Source organism: Muntiacus reevesi, chromosome 22 (genome assembly GCF_963930625.1).
Source record: "Muntiacus reevesi chromosome 22, mMunRee1.1, whole genome shotgun sequence".
Taxonomy (NCBI): Eukaryota; Metazoa; Chordata; class Mammalia; order Artiodactyla; family Cervidae; genus Muntiacus; species Muntiacus reevesi.
Window position 1 is genome coordinate 29,804,768 of NC_089270.1, and position 24,239 is coordinate 29,829,006.

General features: G+C 42.6%; 1 protein-coding gene across 1 annotated transcript; it reads right to left on the minus strand.

The window, feature by feature from the left end:
• Nucleotides 1-9,598: 9,598 nt before the first annotated feature.
• Nucleotides 9,599-22,509, minus strand: LOC136152734 (mucin-2-like). The gene is made up of 3 exons (XM_065914120.1): nt 22,474-22,509; nt 10,552-19,294; nt 9,599-10,410 (listed from the first exon to the last, which is right to left on the minus strand). Exons 1-3 carry the CDS (start codon nt 22,507-22,509, stop codon nt 9,599-9,601), a joined length of 9,591 nt encoding a protein of 3,196 aa, XP_065770192.1.
• Between the last annotated feature and the right edge of the window lie 1,730 nt (nt 22,510-24,239).

Sequence of the window (24,239 nt, forward strand, 5' to 3'; positions counted from 1 at the left end):
TGATAATTTCTGTAAGAAACATCTCATTAAGTCATGTCATTTGAAGTGGTAATCAAAGACTATAAAAAATGCAACTTACTAAGAATGTAGACATTTTTTAGGTGGTTGATTATTAAGATTTTTGGGGGGGAGATTGTGTTAGTTTTTAAAAGTTTATAATTTGTTGAGATTTCTTACATTTTTCTAAGTAAACATTCACTCTTGTTTTTACATGATTTGGAATTTATAATTTTGTATTCTTTTCCTTAAGAGGACCACCCAAATGGTATAAGATTCCGGTCCCACAAAACCTGGATGTGCCCCATTAGTAACAGTATTAGAAACTGAGGTCAGTCATCCTTTACTATCTCATTAAGGGTAGACTACCCTTAATATAACCAAGTGCTAAAGATTTATAAGTGTGACTACTACTATTGTTATCTTTCAGTCCAGTTCAGTTCAGTCATTCAGTCATGCCCGATTCTTTGTGACCCCATGGACTGCAGCACACCAGGCTTCCCTGTCCATCACCAACTCCCAGAGCCTACTCAAACTCCAATCCATTGAATTGGTGATGTCATCAAACCATCTCATCCTCTGTCATCCCCTTCTCCTCCCACCTTCAATCTTTCCCAGCATCAAGGTCTTTCCAAATGAGTCAGTTCTTCACATCAGGTGGCCAAAGTACTGGAGTTTCAGCTTCAGCATCAGTCCTTCCAATGAATCTTCAGGACTGATTTCCTTTGGGACTGACAAGTTGGATCTCCTGGCAGTCCAAGGGACTCTCAAGAGTCTTCTCCAACACCACAGTTCAAAAGCATCAGTTCTTCGATGCTAGGTTTTCTTTATAGTCCAACTCTCACATCCATGCATGACTACAGGAAAAACCATAACTTTGACTAGACGGACCTTTGCTGGTAAAGTAGTGACTCTGCTTTTTAATATGCTGTCTAGGTTGGTGATAGCTTTTCTTCCAAGGAGGAAGCATCCTTTAATTTCATGGCTGCAGTCACCATCTGCAGTGATTTTTGAGCCCCCCAAAATAAAGCCTGTCACTGTTTCCATTGTTTCCTCATCTATCTGCTATGAACTGATGGGACCAGATGCTGTGGTCTTAGTTTTCTGAATGTTGAGTTTTAAGCCAACTTTTCCACTCTCCTCTTTCACTTTCATCAAGAGGCTCTTTAATTCTTCACTTTCTGCCATAAGTGTGGTGTCATCTGCATATCTAAGGTTATTGACATTTCTCCCGGCAGTCTTGATTCCATCTTGTGTTTCATCCAGTCCAGCATTTCTTATGATGTATTCTGCATATAAGTTAAATAAGCAGAGTGACAATATACAGCCTTGATGTACTCCTTTACTGATTTGGATCCAGTCTGTTGTTCCATGTCCAGTTCTAACTGTTGCTTCTAGACCTGCATACAGATTTCTCAGGAGGCCAGGTCAGGTGGTCTGGTATTCTTATCTTTTTAAGAATTTTCTGCAGTTTGTTGTGATCCACGCAGTCAAAGGCTTTGGCATAGTCAATAAACCAAAAGTGGATGTTTTTCTAAAACTCTCTCGCTTTTTTGATGATCCCACAGATGTTGGCAATTTGATCTCTGCTTCCTTTGCCTTTTCTAAATCCAACTTGAACATCTGGAAGTTCACGGTTCAGGTACTATTGAAGCCTGCCTTGAAGAATTTTGAGCATGACTTTGTTAGCGTGTGAAATGAGTGCAATTGTGTGGTAGTTTGAGCATTCTTTGGCATTGTCTTTCTTTGGGATTGGAATGAAAACTGACCTTTTCCAGTCCTGTGGCCATTATCTTTACTAATGAAAAAAACTTGTCAACAAAGATAAACTGGGCTTATTTATGTCATGGCTATTTCTGGGAGGTATTAGAGAGAGAAAGAGAGAGAGTAAGCTTAAGTAAATGTGAGACATTCAGTTTTATCAATTATTTTGTCCAGAATTAGTAATATAGAAAGTGGGTATTTCAGAGCTCTAACATCCATAAGTTTGTGCATGTGCTAAGTTGCTTCAGTCGTGTCTGGCTCTGTGTGACCCTGTGGACTGCGGCCTGCCAGGCTCCTCTGTCCATGGGATTCTCCAGGTAAGAAAATTGGAATAGGTTGCCATGCCCTTCCCCAGGGAATCTTCCAGACCCAAGAATTTAGTCTGAGTCTCTTACATCTACCTGCACTGGCAGGAAGGTTCTTTACTACTATCATAACTTGGGAAGTCCAAAAGTTTATAGACTACCAAATCCTGACACTCTGACACTTTTAGGCTGTTTGATGGAGCATAATAATTCTTTTGAGGATTAAATGAGCTTATATTTATAAAGTTATTACTGTTTGGCAGTACCATGCATGTGTTAAATAGAACAAGTTTTGCTGGTGGTGGCTTAATGTAGATTTTCTCTGTCTCATCTGTTCACCTCAGTTCAGTTCAGTGGGCCTTTGTTAGGTGAGGCTCTCAGATTACCAAGCTAAATGACTCAGCAGAGTTTTTTCCCCCTATTTTTGTCATATTTTAAATTTTTATAGGTCAACTGAGACTCTAAGGGGAAAAAATGCTCCCCCCGTTCTACCCTTTCACATCTCAGTCCTGCTCCTCAGAGGTAAGTGTTTCCAACTCTTGAGTGGTTCCTTCCAGTATTTGCCTCCATATCTTAAATCTCATAAGTTTAACAGGTACTTTAAAGTTGGCATTTAATTTTTGGCATTTTTTTCTTATTTATTTAAATTGGAGTATAACTACTTTACAGTGTTGCATTCGTTTCCGCTGTACAGCAAAGTGAATCAGCTGTATGTGTACAGATATTTGGGCTTCCCTGGTGTTCAGTGGTAAAGATTCTGCCTGCCAATGCAGGAGACACAGCTTTGATCCCTGGGTTGGGAAGATCCCCTAGAAGGAAGGAAATGACAACCCACTCCAGTATTCTTGCCTGGGAAATCCCGTGGACAGTGGAGCCTGGCAAGCTACAGTCCATGGAGTCTCAAAGAGTTGGACATGACTTAGAAACTAAACATCAACAACATACATATATCCCCTCCCTCCAGAGCCTCCCTCCCCCTGCCCCCCACCCCCTAGGTCATCACAGAGCACTGAGCTGAGCTCCCTGTGCCATGCAGCAGTTTCTCATGAGCTATCCATCTTACACATGACAGTGGATGTAGTCAATGCTGTATTTGTCTCATCCTCTTCTTCCCTCTCTTTGTCCACAGTCTATTCTCTATGTCTGCATCACCATCCCTGCCCTGCAGAAATAGGTTCATCAGTACCATTTCTCTAGACTCCATATATACTCAATAATATACGATATTTGTTTTTTTCTCTGACTTACTTCACTCTGTATGACAGACTCTGTGTTCATTCACATAACTACAAATGACCCAATTTTGTTCCTTTTTATGACTGAGTAATATTCCATTGTGTATATGTACCACAACTTCTTTATCCATTCTTCTGTTGATGGATATTTAAGTTGCTTCCAGCTCCTGGTTATTGTAAATAGTGCTGCAATGAACATTGGGGTACACGTGTCTTTTTGAATTGTGATTTTCTTAGGGTATAGGACTATTGGCCTTTTAAGGAGGTATAACATATTTCCAATAAAATGTGCACATCTTAACCTTCACACATGTTACATCTTGAATTTTTACACGTGTTATCTATGCATACATATGTGTGCCTAGAGCCCAGATCAATGTACAAAAGATCGCTAGCTACCCAGCAGCAGAGTTCCTTTTACATCCTTCTAGCTGTAACATTCCAAGCATAACTCATCCATCAACTTTGAGCTGGGTCTTTCACCCCACAACTATTGACATTTATGGGGATGATCCTGTGCCCTGTGTTTAGCAGCATCCCTGTCTTTCACTCATTTGCTTAGGCAGAATAATACACTCCCCAGATGTCTGTGCCCTAATCCCTGAATCCTGTGAAGCCTATTACATGGTGAGGAGGGTATTGAGATGGGAGATGAAATTAAGGTTGCTAATCAGCTGACCATATTATAAGCCAATTAGCCTGAATTATCTAGATGGACCATGTAATCACAAGGGTTCTTAAGTATGGAAGAGGGATGCAGTGATGCACCTTGATGATGGGGGAAGAAACCACAGCCACCCCTCGAGGCTGGAAAAGACAAGGAAATTGATGTTCCCCTAGAACCTCCAGAAAGAACACAGCCTTTCTGACACCTTAATTCTAGGCCAGTGAAACCCATTTTGGGTCTTTGAACAGAATTTTCTTGTTGATCTGTAACGTTTTATACTTTAGAACTTGGAATTGTTGCTCAGTTGCTAAATCATATCTGGCTCTTTGTGACCCCATGGACCACAGCATGCCAAAATTCCCTGTCCTTCACTATATCATGGAGTTTGATCAAATTCATGTCCTCTGAGTCAGTGATGTTATCTAACCATCTCATCTTCTGCCACCCTCTTCTCCTTTTGCCCTCAATCTTTCCTAGCGTCAGGGTCTTTTCCAATGAGTTGGCTCTTTGTGTCAAGTGGCCAAAGTATTGGAGCTTCAGCTTCAGCATCAGTCCTTCTGTTCTGCGCCATCAGTAGCTTAGGGAATTTCATTTAACGTAGGTTGCTTCCTTCCTATTTGATCCCACAGCTCTCTGCTTTTGCAAAACATTTGCAATATAATTTTTTTAATGTTTGCCTTCTCAGCCAAATAGTTGGCTCTGTGAAAATAATAACCCTGTATTTTGCTAAAACTCAAGCACCAAGCTCAATGCCTGACACATGGCAAGATGTTTCTGGGGTGAATGGCATTGGATTGCATGAAGCATCTTAGGCGAAGCATTTTTCGCTTTCCAGCCACAACCCTGTGTCATTGTGACTGTTGTGTGTATCACACCCACTGTGTCCAGCCCCTGAAGCATAGTCAGCGTGGCTAAGCTCTTTCATTCGACAGAACTTTCTGTCAAAGTTTACCCACATCTCACTCTCTCCTTCACCCAGCCAAGTGGATATGGTGTGAGACATACACACATATGATATCTGATGATGCCCTGAAGTGGTTTAAAATTCTAAAAAAATTTGAAAAGTCATTCCTAGTCATCTTTTATGATTATAATATAACCTTTTTCCTAGGAGCTGTGGGCTTGATTATAATGGCAGTAGTGTCTGATGGGTATGTATTCTCCTATGTGATTAAAGAGAAATTTGGAAAGTAAGAGTGCCTTTTTCTTTTATTTTAAATAGAGATAAAGATGTACAGAACATTTTAAGACTTCTGGAGCCTTATAATTTAATGTTGCAGAGGGCTTGAATAGTTGTGATTTGAGAAAACATGTTCTGTCTTTAGGGCTTCCTGGGTGACTCAGTGGTAAAGAATAGTCCTGCCAAACAGGAGATGTGAGTTTGATTTCTGGATTGAGATGATGCCCTGGAGAAGGAAATGGCCACCCACCCCAGTATTCTTGCCTGGAAAATCCCAAGGACAGAGGAGCCCTGCGGGCTATGGTCCATGGGGTCACCAAGAGTCGGATGTGACTGGCTGAATAGCGACAGTATTGTTAGCGGCAGTTCTGTCTTTTGGGGGAAACCTGGTTCTTTCATTTCACTCTTCAAGGGAAATCTCAGGATCTAGGGAAATTTTCTTCTAAAAGAACAAGAACTTCAGATGGCATAGTGAACGTGTCTAGCGTATTAATATGTCTGTAGGGAAGTCGGGCAGACTTACTGGGTATGGTGCAGCTGGTGGGCAATAGCCCTCCTAAAACCTATAGGGTACAACTTGCAGAATGTGAGGGGTAGCTCTGGAAGTGTGAGTGACAGGGAGTAGGTTTTGGGAGGGAATAGATGTGGGAAGGGCTCTAAGTCTTGACTGGAAGTTGTGCCTAACAGGCATATGGGAAACAGAAGCTTGGGAGGAAAGGTATGCTGAATGTGAAATGAAGTTAATGGCAGACTTTCAACACCAATGAGCCCTTACATTTCACTGGAGTGTCAGTGTGATGTGACCCAACAAACTTATTTACCATGGGTTCATGGAAGAGAGGAGAGGAGTGAGCAAGTGGCCAGCCTTGCCTGGTGACTGAAATAGGGCTCATGGCAGAGATGGCATATTGCCCCCATTAAAAACTTTGTGGAGAGATGAGATAATGCATTCCTAACCTCAAAGGGATAAAAAGCTCCTTGATGGTAGGAAATGTTTTTGACTATGAATGCCTAGTAGTATTTATTTAATCCTCAAATTGAAGATTAAATTGGAATTGGCATAGATATGTTCAGTTGCTACTAGCAGAAACAGGTGAGGGAGTAGACAGCTGACATTGCAGAGACCCTGATGATCCCTCATGCTTATGATGATTCCTTATGTAATGCTTAAATATTATACAAATTTGCAAGCCAGAGTATGGTAACGCCAGCTGACAAGGAGACTGGGGCAATCTGGCCATAGTAGTGCCTTAAAGTAGGAGTTCAGAGTTATTCTTAAAAGGTTAAATATACAGAGATACAAATATGTATGCTCCCAGACATTTTATACATTCCATAAAAAGTTGGTTAATCTTTTGTTTAAAACAATTTAAAATTAATTTTTCAGGAATAAATGCAATTTGAAATGACCTTAATATACCTGATATACCTCTAAAAAGTATTTTCCTGCTGTAATCAAATTTCATTTTAATTCTATTTTATTAAAATAAATAAAATTCTGCCTCATGTCTCCATTTGGACATTTAGATTTGCTAGAATGGATAGAATGGACTTTTTACTCTCCAAATCAATGACACTGTCATTATTAAAAAATGATTATATAATTTGAGAGATATTTTGAGGGGAAGTAAAATGATAAATTTATTAGAATACTGTTTTTTTAAAATATTTATTGGCTTGTGCTGATGTACTCAAGACAGTATGTTAAAATTTAATAATATATTTAATTTACATTAATGTATTTATGCATGCATATTTCAATTTTATTATTACATATTTATTTAAAAAATTTTGTGTTGTAACATATGTTTACTATCTCATTGTCTGTATTGATTGGTACATTCCTGGGAGAAAGATAGTAAAAAGTTGATATAATTTTATAATTTACCTTACTGCTAGCTCTCTCCCTGTCTGTGCAAGAAGTCAGGAACTCATATTTTACCTTACCTACTCGTTTAGTTTCAAGATGCTGAACAGGTTGCTACTGATATGAGTTAATAGTTCCTAATGAGCAGGTCACCCTTCTCTGCTTAGCTTTCTATCCTGGGAGGACAACCATACAAACTCCTCATCTCTCAGATTTTTATTGGAGTCCACTGATGAAAGAAATAGGAGAAGGAAAGAGGAAGGGATATTATACTGCTCTCTTCCTGCTGTGGGCAGTAGTGATGACCGTTCACAGCAACAGATAACATTCATTTCATCCACAGTCCCCAATTCTCATTCAGGTTCTGGTATTGCTGTTTGCTCCTTTGTCCTATCAAGTTGAGGCACACCACAAGCTCCACTGTGGTTAGACTTTGTATGCAACAACACCCTTTGCTGGTTCACTTAATATTGTCCATTCTCTTTAAGGAGATCTTTTGTTAAATGCTTTTTTTTCCCCTCATAAAGTGTGTCTGTTTCTTTCTCTGAAACTCATTTTATTAGCTGTAGGTAAGTAATAAAAATAGGAAAGGCGATAGTCATCAAGACAGCAATAAGTGCATATAATTGCTTGAACACTTTATTTGCTTTGATTAGAACAAGATTGGTTCCATTGAAATAATTGAAGTTCATTTTACCTAAGATCTCAGAGCAGTTTAGAAAATAATTTTTCACATCTCTAAACAAGAAATTAAAGGAATTTATTCCCAGAACTCTTAAAATTTTTTTTTCAATGTTTAGTTTTTTTTTTTCCTTTTATTTTTATTAGTTGGAGGCTAATTACTTTACAATATTGTAGTGGTTTTTGCCATACATTGATATGAATCAGCCATGGATTTACATGTATTCCCCATCCTGATTCCCCCTCCCGCCTCCCTCTCCACCCGATCCCTCTGGGTCTTCCCAGTGCACCAGCCCCGAGCACTTGTCTCATACATCCAACCTGGGCTGGTGATCTGTTTCACCCTTGATAATATACATATTTTGATGCTGTTCTCTCAAAACATCCCACCCTCGCCTTCTCCCACAGAGTCCAAAAGTCTGTTCTGTACATCTGTGTCTCTTTTTCTGTTTTGCATATAGGGTTATCATTACCATCTTTCTAAATTCCATATATATGTGTTAGTATACTGTATTGGTCTTTATCTTTCTGGCTTACTTCGATCTGTATAATGGGCTCCAGTTTCATCCATCTCATTAGAACTGATTCAAATGAATTCTTTTTATTGCCTGAGTAATATTCCATGGTGTATATGTACCCCAGCTTCCTTATCCATTTGTCTGCTGATGGACATCTAGGTTGCTTCCATGTCCTTGCTATTATAAACAGTGCTGCGATGAACATTGGGGTGCATGTGTCTCTTTCAGATCTGGTTTCCTCGGTGTGTATGCCCAGAAGTGGGATTGCTGGGTCATATGGCAGTTCTATTTCCAGTTTTTAAAGAAATCTCCACACTGTTCTCCATAGTGGCTGTACTCGTTTGCATTCCCACCAACAGTGTAAGAGGGTTCCCTTTTCTCCACACCCTCTCCAGCATTTATTGCTTGTAGACCTCCAGAACTCTTTAAATTTATACAGGTGGATGTAGTTTGGGAGTTGTAAACACAGAGAGTTGTATTGGGCAATATGGTGGAGGGAGGGCGGATTATAATTTGAGTAGTTACTTTGGTAGGAACTGTGGAGGTAATTTCTGCTGATATTGTGTTGGTGGACTCTTTTGCTGAAGACATGGGTACTGTTGAAGAGGTGGTGAGTTCTGTTGTGATAGTGGGTTCTGTGAAAATGCTGAAAGTGGTTGCTGTGGTAGTGGAGTTTGTGAAAATACTTGTGATTGTTATTGTGATGGGTTCTGTACTAGTGTTGATAATTGCTGGAGTGGGAAATTCTGTATAAATAGTGGTAGTTGCTGTGGAGGTGGATTCTATAGAAGCAATAGTTGCTGCTGTGGTGGATGTGATGGTGGTTGCAGTAGTGGAGAATTTTGTGGAAGTTGTGGTAATTGGTATAGTAGTGAGTTCTGCAGAAATGCTGGTGGTTGCTATTGTGATGGGTTATGTGCAAAGAATGATGGTTGCAGTTGTGGTGGGAGGTTCAGCAGAAGTGGTGGGTTCTGTAGTAGTGATGATGGTTGCTATGTTGGGGAATTTTGTGGAAGAGGTGATGGTTACTGTAGAGGTGGGCTCTATAATGACTGCTGCTGTGATGATGGGTTTAGTAGAAGTAGTGGTGGTGATGATTGTGGCTGGTTCAGTAGAAGTGGTGTTTGTTGCTGCAGTGGGGGTTTCTGTAGAAGTAGTGGTGGTTGCTATTGAAGTGGATTCTTTGGAAGTAGGATAGAGCTCAGTGGAAATAGTGTTGGTTGCTGTGGTGGTGGTGCCTTCATTAGAAGTTGTGGCGGTTGCTGTGGCTGTGGGTTCTTTAAAAGTGGTAATGGGTCCTGTTATGGTGGTCTCTTCTGTGGAAATATTGGTGGTTCCTCTGGTGGTAGTAAGTTCAGTGGAATTGGTGGTGGTTGCTGTGGTGTTAGAGATTAGAAATAGCAGCTGCAGTGCTACTGGGTTCAGTTGAAGCAGTCATGGTTGATATGGTGGTAGATTCTGTAAAACTGATTGTTGTTCTTGTAGTGGGTTCTTTGGAGGTTGTGGTAGTTCCAGTTGTGGTGATAGGTTCAGTTAAAGTGGTGGTGATTTTTTTGGTGGTGAGTTTGGTAGTAGTGATTATTGTTGCTGTGGTGTGGGATTCTGTGGAAGTTGTTGCTATAGTGGTGGGCTCTATGGAAGTAATGACGGTTGCTGTGGTAGAGTTGATGGTAGTGGTATAGGGTTCTGTGGGAGAGGTAACGGTTGCTGTTCTGGTGGTAGATTTTATGGGAGTGGTTGTTGCTGCTGTGGCAGTGAGTTGGGTTGAAGGGATGGTGATTTCTGTTCCAGTTGTTTCTGTGGTATTGATACTGTTTGCTGTGGTGGAGGGTTCTGGTGAAGTACTGATGGCTGCAGCACTGGGTGCTATGGAACTGATGGGTGCTGATGAGATGGCGGGCTCTGTCAAAGTGGTAGTGACTGCTTTTGTGGTGGTAAGTTCAGCTGCAGTAATGGTGGTTGCTGTGGTGGTAGATTCTGTAGAACTGGCTATTGCTCCTCTTGTGGTTGATTCTGTGGAAGTTGTGGTGGTTCCTGTTGTGGGAAGAGGTTCATTTGAAGTGGTGATGGTTGCTGTGGTTATGTGTTCAGTGGGAGCAGGAGTGGTGGCTCTGTAGTGGTGAGTTCTGTAGTACTGATGATGGTTGCTGTGTTGGGGAATTCTGCGGAGGTAGTGATGGCTACTGTAGTGGCAGGCTCTGTGGGAATGAAGGGTACCGTTGTGGTAGTAGATTCTCTGATAGTGGCATAGTGGTCTGTGGAAGTGGTTATAGTTGCTATTTTGGTGCTAGGTTCAGTGGGATTGGTGGTTGCTGCTGTGGTGCTGGGTTCATTTACAGTGGTTGTGGTTGACTCTAGAAGTGAAGATATTTGCTCTGGTGGTGGGTTCTCTGGAGGAGGTTGTGGTTCCTGTTGTGGTGGTAGGTTCAGTTGAAGTAGTGATTATTTCTTTGCTGATGAGTTCTATGGTAGAGATTAGTTTTTCCCTGTTGCGGGATTCTGCAGATGTAGTGGTGGTTGCCGTGGTGGTGGGCTCTATGGAGGTAATGGTGTTTGCTGTGGTAGACTCAGTGGAAATGGTGTAGGGTTCTGTGGAAGTGGTGGTGGTTGCTGTTCTGGTGGTGGATTTTATGGAAGTGGTTATTGTTGCTGTGGTGGTGGGTTCAGTGGAAGCAGTGGTGACTGCTGTTCTGCTGGGTTCTGTAGCGGTGATACTGTTTGCTGTGGTGGAGAGTTCTGGTAACATACTGAGGGTTGCTATAGAACTGGGTGCTGTGAAACTGATGGGTGCTGACGTGATCATGGTAGGTTCTGTCAAATTGGTAGTGGCTGCTGGTGTCGTGGTAAGTTCTGTTGAAGTAATGGTGGTTGCTGTGGTGGTAGGTTCTGTAGAAGTGGTTATTGTTTCTCTTGTGGTTGATTCACTAGAAGTTGTGGTGGTTCCTGTTGTGGGGAGAGGTTCATCTGAAGTGGTAATTGTTGCTGTGTTTATGTGTTCAGTGGGAGCAGGAGTGGTTGCTGTTGTAGTGGGTTCTGTATGACTGATGATGGTTGCTGTGTTGGGGAATTCTGTGGAGGTAGTGATGGCTACTGTAGTGGCAGGCTCTGTGGAAGTGATGGTTGCTGTTGTGGCAACAGGTTCTCTGGAAATAGTTGTGCTTGCTATTGTGGCAGGTTCTGTGTAAGTGATAGCTGCTGTGGTGGAGGTAGATTCTGTGGAAATGGGGATAGTTGCTATTGTGGTAAGTTCAGTGGGATTGGTGGTTGCTGTGGTAGTGGGTTTAGTTACAGTGGTTGTGGTTGTGGTGGCAGAGGATTCTCTAGATGAAAAGATTGCTGCTCGGGTGGTGGGTTCTGTGGGGGTGGTGATGGTTCCTGCTGTGGTGGTAGGTTCAGTTGAAGTGATTTTGGTTGCTGGGGTTATGTATTCAGTGGGAGCAGGGGTGGTGGCTGATGTGATGGGTACTGTAGTACTGATGAAGATTGCTGTGTTGGGGAATTCTGTGGAAGTAGTAATGTCTACTGTAGTGCCAGGCTCTGTGGGAGTGATTGCTGTTGTGGTAGTGGATTCTCTGGTAGTGGCATAGGGTTCTGTGGAAGTGGTGATAGTTGCTATTTTGGTGCTAGGTTCAGTGGAATTGGTGGTTGCTGTGGTGGTGGGTTCACTTACAGTGATTGTGGCTGATATGGTAGAGGATTCTCTAGAAGTGAAGATATTTTCTCTGGTGGTGGGTTCTGTGGAGGTGGTGGTGGTTCCTATTGCGGTGGTAGGTTCAGTTGAAGTGGTGGTTATTCCTTTGCTGATGAGTTCTATAGTAGTGATGAGTTTTGCCCTATTGTGGGATTCTTCAGATGTAGAGGTGGTTGCTGTGGTGGTGGGCTCTATGGAAGTAATGGTGTTTGCTGTGGTAGACTCTGTGGAAGTGATGAAGGGTTCTGTGGAAGTGGTGGTGGTTGCTGTTCTGGTGGTGGATTTTATGGAAGTGGTTATTGCTGGTGTGGTAGTAGGTTCAGTAGAGGGGGTAGTGATTGCTGGCATGGTTGGTTCTTTAGTAGTAAATCTGGTTGGTGTGGTAGCGAATTCTGGTAAAGTATTGAATGTTGCTGTAGCAGTGGGTGCTATGAAACTGATGGGTGCTGATGTGATGGTGGATTTTGTGAAAGTCGTGATGGTTGATGTTATGGTGGTGGGTTCAGTTGAAGTGATTGGGGTTGCTGTGGTGGTGGGTTCTGTAGAATCGGTGATTACTGCTCTTGTGGTTTGCTCTGTGGCCATTGTGGTGATTCCTATAGTGGTGAGAGATTCAGTTGAAGTAGTGATTGCTGTGGAAGTGAGATTGGTGAAATCTGTGTTGGTTGTTGCTATGGTAGGTTCTATAGTAGTGATGGTTGTGGTGGGGGATTCTGTGGATATACTTGTGGTTGCTATAGTGGTAGACTCTGTGGAAGCGATGGTGGGATAAATGGAAGTGTTAGTGGTTGCTATTTTGGTGGATCCTGTGGAAGTAGCATAGGTTTCCATGGAAGTGGTGAAGCTTTCAGTTGTGGTGGTTGGTTCAGATGAAGTGCTAGCTGCTGTAGTGGGCTCTGTGGAAGTAATTGTTCCCATTTTGGTGGTAAATGATGTAGAAGTCATGGTGTTTGCTATTGTGGTGGGTTCTGTAGAGGTAAATATGGTTGCTGTGGTGGATTCTATGGATGTGGAATAAGGTTCTCTGGAAGTGTTACTGGTTAACAATGTGGTGGTGGGCTCTGTGGAAGTGGTGGTGGTGGGCACAGTGGAAGCAGTGACTGCTCTTGTAGTGCGTTCTGTACTAGTATTGATAATATCTGTGGTTGGAATTTCTGTGAAAGTGCTGGTGGTTGCTATGGAGGTGGATTCTGTAGAAGTGAATATTGCTGGTGTGGTGGTGGACTCTGTGGAAGTAATCATGGAAACTGTGGTGGTGGGTTCTGGGGAAATGTTGTTCATTGCTACTGTGGTGGGTTCTGTGGAGGTAATGATGGCTTTTGTGGTTAATTCTGTGGAAGCTCTATAGGGTTCTGTAGAAATGAAGGTTGCTAATGTGGTGGGAGGTTTATTTGAAGTGGTGCTGTTCTCAGTGGAAGCACTGGTGCTTGTTGTTGTGGGTTCTGTAGTAGTGATGATGGCTGCTGTATTGGGCAATTCTGTGGAAGTAGTGGTAGTTACTATAGTGGTAGGTTCTGTAGAAGTGATCATTGCTGTTTTGATGATGGGTTCTGTGGAAATAATGGTGGTTGTCAATGTGGAAGGTTCTGTAGCTGTGACTATTGTGGCTGTGGTGGGGGTCTCTGTGGAAGTAGTAGTGGTTTCTGTGGTGGTAGAATCTGTGGTAGTGATGGATGCTGTTGAAGTGGTGGGTCCTGTGGAATTGGTGATGGTTGCTATCATGGTAAATTCCATGGGAGCAGCGTAGGGTCCTGTGGAAGGGATGATGGTTGCTGTTTTGTTGGTAGGCTCAGTTAAAGTGGTGGCGATTTGAGTTTTGGTTGAATCTTTGGAAGTGATAGTTGTTTCTTTGGTAGTAGGTCCTATGGAAGTGGTGGTGATTTGTATTGTGGTGGCAGGTTCAGATGAAGTGGTGGCTATTGCTGTAGTGTTGGGCTCTGTGGAACTGATTGTTGCCATTGTGGTGGTGGGTGATATGGAAGTTGCAGTGGTTGCTATTGTGGATTCTGTGGAAGTAAATATGGTTGCTGTGGTGGATGGTTCAGAAGTGATATAGGGTTCTATGAAAGTGGTGTTGGACTCTATAGAACTGATATTTGTTCCTATGGTGGTGGTAATATCTGTGGAAGTTGTGATTGATCCTGTTGTGGTGGCAGATTCAGTTGCAGTGGTGTTGATTGCTGTAGTGGTGGATTCTGTGGAAGTAATGATTGTTTCTGTGCTGGTGGTATCTCTAGAAGTTGTGGTTCCTGTTGTAGTAGGTTCAGTTGAAGTGATAATGCTTGCTATGGTGATTTGTTCAGTGGAAGCAGTGGTTGTTTCTGCTGTGGCAGGTTCTGTAGTAGTGATGATGGTTGCTGTGGTGGGAAATTCTGTGGAAGTAGCAGTGGTTACAGCAGTGGAAGACTCTGTGGACGTGATGGTTGCTGTTGTGGTGATAGGTTCTGTGGAAATGGTGGTAGTTGCTATGGTAGTGGAATCTGTGGAAGTGATGACTGCTGTGGTGGTGGTGGTGGGTTTTTTGGAAGTGGGATAGGGTTCTGTGGTAATGGTTGCTGTTGTGGTAGTAGGTCCAGTTGAATTGGTGGTGGTTACTGTGGTAGTTGGCTCTTTAATGATGGCTGGTATAGTAGATTCTGTGGTAGCTGCATAATGTTCTGTGGAAGTGGAAATGGTAGCTGTCTTGTTGGTGGGTTCTATGGAAGTTGTGGTAGTTTCTCTGGTGTTGGGTTCAGTAGAAGTGGTGGTTCCTGTGGTGATGGATTCTTCAGAAGTGTTGATTGTTGCTGTGGCTGTGGGTTCTATGGAAGTTGTAGTGGTTCCTGCTGTGGTAGTAGATTCAGTTAGAGAGGTAGTGGTTGCTGTAGTATTGAGATCAGTGGAAGTGGTGCGGGTTGCTAATGTAGTGGATTCTGTAGTAGTGATGCTGGTTGATGTGGTGGCGGATTCTTTGGACATGGTGATGGTTGCTGTAGTGGTAGGCTTTGTGATTTTGTTTGCTACTGTGGCTGATTCAGTGGAAGTAATGATGGTGGCTGCTATGGATTCTGTGGAAGTGGTATAAAGTTCCGTGTTTGTGTTGATGGTGGCCATTGTGGTCGATTCAGTGGAAGTGGTTGTGGTTGGTGTGTTGGTGGATTCTCTAGAAGTGAAGATTGTAGCTGTGGCACTAGGTTCAGTAGAAGTTGTTGTGGTTCTGTTTGAGGTGATAGGTACAGTCAAAGTGATGGTGGTTTTCTTGATAGTAGGTTCTGAAGTAATAATGGTTGCTGTGGTGGGGGGTTCTGTGGAAGTGATGGTTGCTGTTGTGGTCGAAGGTTTAGTTAAAGTAGCTGTGGTTGTTGGATTAGTGGGCTTGGTGGAAGTGATAGTTGATGTTATGGTGGGTTCAGTGGTGGTAGATTCCATAGAAGTGATGATTGTTGCATGCGTAATAATGTCTGTGGAAGTTGTGGTAGTTCCTATTGTTGTGGTAGGTTCAGCCGAAGTGATAGTGATTGCTTGGGTGGTGGGTTTTGTAGTAGTGATGATTGTTGCTGTGGTGTGGTATTCTGCAGAAATATTGGTGATTGCTGTAGTGGTGGGCTCTGTGGAAGTAATGGTAGTTACTGTGGTAGATTCTGTGGAAGTGGTATAGGGTTCTGTGGAAGTGGTAATGGTTGGTGTTCTGGTGGTTGATACTATGGAACTGGGGGTGTTTGCTGTGGTGAGGGTTTCAGTGGAAGCTGTGATGATTGCTCTTGCAGTGGGTTTTATAATTGTCATGATGGTTGTTGTGTTGGGGTATTCCAAGGAAGTAGAGGTTATTGCTGTAGTGATGGGCTCTGTAGAAGTGATGATTGTTGTTATGGATGTGGGTTCTATAGAGGGGTTGATTGTTGCTTTGGTTGTAGGTTCCATGGAAACTGTAGTGGTTGCTGTGGTGGTTGATTCTGCAGAGGTGTTGATTGTTGCTTTGGTTGTGGGACCTGTGGAATTTATGGTTGTTGAAAATGTGGTAGGTTCTGTAGAAGTGACGATGGTTGCTGTGGTGGGTGATTCTGTGGAAGAAGTGGTGGTTACTGTGGTGGTGGGCTCTATGAAAGTGGTGGTGGCTGCTATTGTAGTGGGTTCTGTGGAAATAGTAATGGTGGCTGTGGTATATTCTGTGGAACTTGTATAAGGTTCAGTGGACATGGTGATGGTTGCTGCTGTGGTGGAAGGTTCAGTGGAAGCAGTGTTGGTTGCTGTGATGGTGGGCTCTATGTAAGTGATGGTTGCTGGTGTTGGGGTAGGTTCAGTTGAAGTTACCGTGGCTGCCATGTTGGTCAGTTCTGTAGAAGTGGTGGTGTTTGCTATGGTGGTGCGCTCTGAAGAAGTGATGTTTATTGCTGTCATGGCAGGTTCCTTGGAAGTTATAATGTTTCCTGTTGTGGTAGTTTCAGTTGCAGTGGTGGTAGTTGCTATGGTGGTTGGCACTGTGAAAATGATGGTTACAGGTTTAGCAGAAGGTTCAGTTGAAATGGTCATGGTTCCTGGGTTGGTGGACTCTGTGGAAGTAGTCGTTGCTGTTGTGGTAGGTTCTGTGGAAGTAATGATAGTTGCTGTGGTGGATTCTGTGGAAATGGAAGTGGATTCTGTGGAAATGGTAGTAGATTCTGTAGAAGTTATGGTTTTTCCTATTGAGGTGTTAGGTTGAGTTGAAGTGGTGGTAACTGCTGTTGTTGTGTGCTCTGTGGGAAGTTTGACTGCTATTGTCTTTGTAGGTTCAGTTGAAGTGGTGGTGGGCTCTGTGGAAGTGATGGTTGCTATTGTGATAGGTTCAGATGAACTGGTAGTGGTTTCTATGGTGGGCTCTGTGATAGGAATGGTTGGTGTTTTATCAATGGGTTCTGTGGAAGTGGTGGTGGTTTCTATTGCAGCAGGCTCCACGGAAGTAATGTTGCTTGCTGTGGAGTATTTTGTGAAAGTAGAATATGGTTCAGTGGAAGTGATGGTGGTTGCTATTGTGGTGGCTGGTTCAGTTGAACTTGTGGTTGCTGTGGTGGTTGGTTCTCTAGAAGAAATAGTGGTTGTGTGTTCTGTAGTAGTAGTAATGATGGTTGCTGTGCTGAGCAATTCTGTGGATTGTATAGTGGTAGCTGTAATAGTGTGTTCTGTAGAAGTGATGGTGGTTGCTGTGGTGAAGGGATAAGTGGGAGTAGTGGTGGTTGCTATTTTGTTGGGTTCTGTGGAAATAATAATGGCAGCTACGGTAGATTCTGTGGGAATTGTATTGTTTCCTGTTGTTGTGATAGGTTCAGCTGAAGTGATTGCTGCAGTGGTGGGTTCAATGGAAACAGTATTGGTTACTATTGTGGTAGGTTCTGTAGTAGTGATGATGGTTGCTGTGGTGGAGGATTCTGTGGAAGTGGTATCGGGTTCTGTGGAAGTGGTGATGATTGCTGTTATGGTGGCAGATTCATTTGAAGTGATGGTGGTTGCTCTTTTGGGCTCTGTGGTAGGGATGGTTGCTGTTTTATTGGTGAGTTTTGAGGAAGTGGTGGTAGTTTCTATTGTGATGGGTTCTGTGTAAGTAATGAAGGTTGCCATGGAGGATTCTGTGGAAGTAGTGGTGGTTGCTGTGGTTGCAGACTCTGTGGAAAGAGTGGTGGTTTCTCTTATGGTGGGCTCTGTGGATGCAGTGGTAGTTTCTGTCATGGATTCTGTAGAGGTGATGTAGGATTCAGTGGTTATGGTGGGTATGGTGGTAGTAGATTGAGTAGAAGTTATAGTTGCTGTGGAGGCAGATTTTGTATCAGTGATTGTTGTTGCTATGGTGGTGGGTTCTGTGGAAGTGGTGGTAGTTGTGTTGGTCGGTTCAGAGGAAGTGATGGTGATTGCTATAGTGGTGGGCTCTGTAGAAGTGATGGTTGCTGTGGTGGTGGGTTCTGAGATGGTAGTGGGTTTCATAATGTTAGTAGTAGTGGGTGTGGTTGTGGTTGTTTTAGTTGAGTGTGGTAAGTGCCCTTTTGTACCAGGAAGAAGTGGAAGGCACCCTTTTGTAACTGGAAGGGGAAAACGCCCTTTTTTGCCAGAAGGAAGAGGGGGAGGGGGAAGGCGCCCTTTTGTGCCAATTCGGGGAGGGGGAGGATGCCGTTTAGTGCCAGGAGAGGGAGGTGGGGGGAGACACACTTTAGTGCCAGGAAGGGGACGGGGAAGGCGCCCTTTTGTGCCAGGAGAGGGAAGGCGCCCTTTTGTGCCAGGAGGGGGAAGGCGCCCTTTTGTGCCAGGAGAGGGAAGGCGCCCTTTTGTGCCAGGAGGGGGAAGGCGCCCTTTTGTGCCAGGAGGGGGAAGGCGCCCTTTTGTGCCAGGAGAGGGAAGGCGCCCTTTTGTGCCAGGAGGGGGAAGGCGCCCTTTTGTGCCAGGAGGGGGAAGGCGCCCTTTTGTGCCAGGAGAGGGAAGGCGCCCTTTTGTGCCAGGAGGGGGAAGGCGCCCTTTTGTGCCAGGGGGACGAGGGGGAAGACGGCCTCTTGTGCCAGGAGAGTTAGGGGAAAAACGCCCTTTTGTGCCTGGAGAGGGAGGGGGAAAATGCCCTTTTGCCCCAGGACGGGGAAGGCGCCCTTTTGTGCCAGGAGAGGGAAGGCGCCCTTTTGTGCCAGGGGGAGGAGGGGGAAGACGGCCTCTTGTACCAGGAGGGACAGGGGGAAGACGCCTTTTAGTACCAGGAGGGGGAGGGGGAAGACGGCCTTTAGTGCCAGGATGGGGAAGGCGCCCTTTTGTGCCAGGAGGGGAAGGGGGAAGCCGCCCTTTAGTGCCAGGAGTAGGAGGGAGAATGCGCCCTTTTTTAGCAGGAGGGGGAAGACGCCCGTTTGTGCCAGGAGAGGGAGCGGAAAGGCGCCCCTTTTTAGCAGGAGAGGGAAGGCGCCCTTTTGTGCCAGGAGGGGAAGGGGGAAGGCGCCCTTTAGTGCCAGGAAGTGGAGAGGGAAGACGCTCTTTTGTCCCAGCAGCAGGAGGGGGAATGCGCCCTTTTTTAGCAGGAGGAGGCAGACGCCTTTTTGTGCCAGAAGAAGGAGGGGAAAGGCGCCCTTTTTTAGCAGGAACAGAACGGGGAAGGCGCCCTTTAGTGTCAGGTGGAGAAGATGGAAGTTGCCTTTCTGTACCAGGAGCAGGAGGAGGTGCACGGTTCCCTTTTGCGTCAGAAGGAGGACGTGGAGCCAGGCGACCTGTGGTTCCAAGAGAAGTAGGTGGTGCACCTTGCCGGTTTCTAAAAAGAGGGGGAGATAGCACAGGCCCTTGTGGTGAAATGAATCCTAGGTCATTGGCAGGAGCGAGTGGAGGAACATCTCTGCTTGTTTTATAAGGTGCAACCGATGAAAATCGCTCTCTGGATGGATATGGTCCCCTGGGGATGCTTTGACTCTCACCAAGCTGTGGGGATAAAAACCAACAAAAAGCAAAATGATTTCCAAGTCTTATTTAAAGTTCAAACACTGATATATGTACTTTTAAAAATCATGCAGTCGTATAGTTCACTGAGAAAATAAGTTAGATAAAAGAAGTAGAGAATTTCCCTTCTCTTCTGGAAGTCTGGGCACTTGACGAAACCTAGAATAGCAATACATGCAAAAAACAAAGCAGAAATAAACTTACTCCCTCACCTACAGATTTCAGAGGAGGCCAAATCACCTTGATTGCATAATAAAAGAGACCATCTTTGGGCTTTCCTGGTGGCTCACCAGTAAAGAATCTGCCTGCCAGTGCAGGAGACCTAGGTTTGATCCCTGGGTCGGAAAGATCGCCTGGAGAAGGAAATGGCAACCTACTCCAGTAATCTTGCCTGATAAATTCCATGGGCAGAGGAACCTGGTGGGCTACAGTCCATGAGCTGGTGAGAGTTGGATGTAGCTTAGCGACTGAACAGCAATCTTTGGAAATAGCTTTAGTTGGAAGGAAATGATCCAATGAAACTACCTGGAAAATTCCTTGTTACTCTTCATTCCAAGGATTCAGTGAGATTCCAGACTCTGAGTCATTAATTAACTGTGTAACTATTTGTTGAGAGCTGCTTATATGCAACACACATTTTTAGGGGTTAAGGGAAAGAAATTTAAGACCTGAATCCTTTCTTACAGAAGTCTGAAATCTATAAGTTTTACAATATTACGATCCTAATTTACAATATGAGACAATATAATAAAAAGCCTGTGGGGAGTTGTATAGTGTGTTGGTTAAGACAAAGATGCTGGAGTCTGATTGCTAGAGCTATTCCTTCTGTTGCATGCCAGCTGAGATGCTTATACTGTCTCTGCCTCTGCTTCTTCATTTCTAAAATGGTTCTAGGAAAAATTCGTGACTTATATGCTGTTGATATAACTATATTTAATCAATGGAAAGTACTTAGACATGGTGAAGTGTGGTGAGGACTCAATATTAATGTGAGCTATTATTTGTTGCTTTTTTTTTTCTTTTGAACTTTTTATTTTGTATTGAGGTATAGCTGGTTAACAATGTTGTGATAGTTTCAGGTGACCAGTGAAGGGACTCAGCCATACATATACATGTATCTATTCTCCTCCAAACTCTCCTCCCATCCAGGCTGCCACACACCACTGAGCAGAGTTCCATGTGGTATACAATAGGTCCTTGTTGGTTATCTGTTTTACGTATAGCAGTGTATACATGACCTTCCCAAATTTTCTAACTACCCCTTCCTCTACGTAACCATAAGTTCATTTTCTAAGTCTGTGAGTCTCTCTGTTTTGTAAGCTCATTAGTATCATTTCTTTTTAGATTCCACAAATAAGGGGTATCTTACAATATTGCTCCTTCTCTGTCTGACTTCACTTACTGTGACACAAATGTCACATGTTGCTGCAAATGGCATTATCTAACTTTTTAAATGGCTAATATCCCATTGTATATCTGTACCACATCTTTATCCATTCATCTGTTGATGGACATTTAGGTTGCTTCCATGTCTTGGCTATTGTAAATAGTGCTGCAATGAACATTGGGGTGCGTGTATCCTTTTGGATATTTTTCTCCAGATACATGTCCAGGAGGGGGATTGCAGCATCATATGGTAGCTCTACTTTTAGTTTTTTAAGGAACCTCCATACTGTTATCCATGGTGGCTGTATCAATTTACATTTCCATCAACAGTGCAGGAGGGTTCCCTTCTGTCTACACCCTCTCCAGCATTTATTGTTTGTGGATTTTTTGATGATAGCCATTATTGCTGGTGTGAGGTGATATCTCATTGTAGTTTTGATTTGCATTTCTCTAATAATTAGTGATATTGAACATCTTTTCATGTGCCTATTGGCCAACCATATGTCTTTTTTGGAGAAATATCTGTTTAGGTCTTCTGCCCATTTTTGTGTGTGAGTTGTTTTGATGCTGCTAATCTGTTTGTAAATTTTGGAGACTAATCCCTTATTGGTCACATCATTTGCAAACATTTTCTCCCAATCTGTGGGTTTTTAAAAAATGTATTGTTTCCTTTGCTGTGCAAAAACTTTTGAGTTTAAGTAGGTCCCCTTTGTTAATTCTTGTTTTTACTTCCATTATTCTGAAAGATGGATCAAAAAAGATGTTGCTGTGATTTATGTCAGAGAGAGTTCTGTCTATGTTTCCCTCTAGGAGTTACATAGTGTCCAGTCTCAATGTGAGCTATTTCGTCTTCTGTGAATACCAGCTGCAGTGATTTGTGGGTCTGATAGCAGGTCAAGAAATAGTTGATAAATAGTGCAAAAATTTCTGATGCAATAACAATTTTAAGGCAAAGTTTAATTTTGGTTAAAAAGAGAACTAAGGATTGCCTTGTAGAAAGACAACATTTAAAATGAAACTTAAACAATAAAATTGAAATGAGGAAGTTGAATTCAAATTAAAAGAATGTTGTTAGCAAATAAACAGGGTCAGGAAATAGAAGTCCTAGTCTAGGGATAGTCAGAAAACCAGTTGGCCTGCAATAGAAGTTTCAGGAAGGTGCAGGACTCTAGTCACTCACTTGTCACTTTCAGTGACTTGCTTTTGTGTCTTTTTGCCATATTGACCTAGGAAACATCAAATACTTGGATCAACTCTGTACAAACTATTTCTATTGCCAGATGGGTGAACATTGCTGGAGAATGCCACAAATCACCAAATATTAGATTTTTAGTGTCCATCCTCATCTAGCACCCCAGCAATGCTAATCCATTCTCCCCTATTTTCCCCAAGATGCTGTCTTCTGAGCATCTACACCTCTTTTCATCTCCTCTTGCCTCCTGTCCCTAAAAGAAGATGATCATGTCTTCTGTTTCACAAAATTGATACTATTGCATGGAGAACTTTGCTTTTCTGCCCACATGCCTATAAAACTCCACTATCTCCAGCTGTTTCCTCTTCCTGTTTACAGTCAACTTTTTCATCTGTATCCTGTAACTATCTTCTCTCCCTGCCCAGGGCTTTTTCTCTTTTAATTATCACCTTTCACTTTTCATAGCAACCTCTTTTTAATCCTTTGCTGTATTCTCCTAGTTCATAATTATCAACTTACATCTCATGTATTAAAGAATCTCATTCTCAACCAGAGTTCCTCTGGTTGTTAACCTCCACAGTACCTCTGTAGCTGTTATCACAAGCTTATCTTGTTTCATTCCTAGCCATATGGTGAAGAAGGTTAGACTAGATTTTATGTTCCTACTCTTAATTTCTATTTCCCATTTATCCTGATGTCTATTACTAACACACAGCTGAATCCCTTTTACACATCACTTAAAAATTCTAAGTCATTTCACAGGGAGGGGAAGGAGAGGGTGGGATGAATTGAGAGAGAGTAGCATTGAAGCATATATATTACCATATGTAAAATTAGATAGCTGGTGGAAAATTGCTGTATGATGCAGGGAGCTCAATTCTGGTGCTCTGTGACAACTTAGAGGGATGGGATGGAGGGGGTGGTGGGAGGGAGGTTCAAGAGGGAGGGACATACATATACCTATGGCTGAATCATGTTGATATATGGCAGAAACCAACACAATATTGTAAAGCAATTTTCCTCCAATTAAAAAGAAATAAACTTAAAAAATTCTGTCAAACAGTTCATCCAATCAAAACATGGGCAGGTGACCAAAATATACATTTCTTCCAAAGAGGCATACAGATGACCAGTGGGCACGTGAAAAGACACTCAACATAGCTAATTATTAGAGAAATGAAAATCAAAACCTCATACTGATCAGAATGGCTATCATAATAAAGTCTACGAACAATAATTGCTGGAGAGGGTGTGGAGAAAAGGGAACCCTCCTGCACTGTTGATGGGAATGTAGATTGGTGCAGCCACTATGAAGAACAGTACGGAGGTTTATTAAAAATCTAAAGGCAGAGTTACCAGAAATGATCCCGAAATCCCACTCCTGGGCATATACCTATAAGAGACAAAAATTCTAATTTGAAAAGACACATGCCTGTACCTCAATGTTCATAGCTGCACTCTTTATATTACCCAGGACACGGAAGTAAACTAAATGTTCATTAAAAGGTGAATAAAGAAAATGTGATACACACACATGCATACATGTGTATATATATATATACAATGGGATATTACTTAGTCATATAAAAGAATGAAATATTGCCATTTGCAGCAACATGAATAAACTTAGAGATTATCATACTGAGTGAAGTAAGTCAGACAGAGAAAGACAAGTGCTATATGCTATCACTCATATGTGGATCTAAAAAATAATACAAATGAATGTATTTGCAAAACAGGAACAGGCCCACAGACATACAAAACAAAGTTATGGTTACCAAAAAGGAAGGCCAGGAAAGGGATAAATGAGGAGTATGGGATTAACAGGTATACACCACTATACATAAAATACACAAGCAACAAGGATTTAGTATATAGCACAGGGAGCTATATTCATTATCTCATAATAACCTTTAATAGAAAAGAATCTGAAAAAAAATATATATATAACTGAATCACTTTGCTGTACAGCTGAAACTAACACTATTGTAAATCAATTATGCTTCAATACAAAAAAATTTTTAAGTCATTTCAGAAGGATCCACAGCCATGTTTTTTTCACATGACTGATTTTTCTCTGGCTACCTTTATTTGAATTATTTCTGGATTATAGACCAAAGATCTTCCAGAGTGCTTGCCACCCAGGATACTTTGACTTATGGTCAGATGAAGGGAAATAAACCACATTTACAAAATTCTTTCTTTCTCTGTAACTTGAAATAGAAAATACTAAAATTGCCTAATGAAACAACCCAAAACCTATGGGACACTGTAAAAGCAGTGCTAAGGGGAAGATTCATAGCAATACAAGCTTACCTCAAGAAACAAGAAAAAAGCCAAATAAATAAC

Coding starts and splice junctions, on each gene's coding strand:
- LOC136152734 (XM_065914120.1), bottom strand. CDS start 22,509: ATGAAACAAGATAAGCTTGTGATAACAGCTACAGAG. Junction 19,295..22,473: donor TTGTGATAACAGCTACAGAG/GTACTGTGGAGG, acceptor TTATCCCCACAG/CTTGGTGAGAGTCAAAGCAT. Junction 10,411..10,551: donor TAGAGTCAACCACAACCACT/GTAAATGAACCC, acceptor ATTCCCACAGAG/CCTGCCACTACAGTAGCCAT.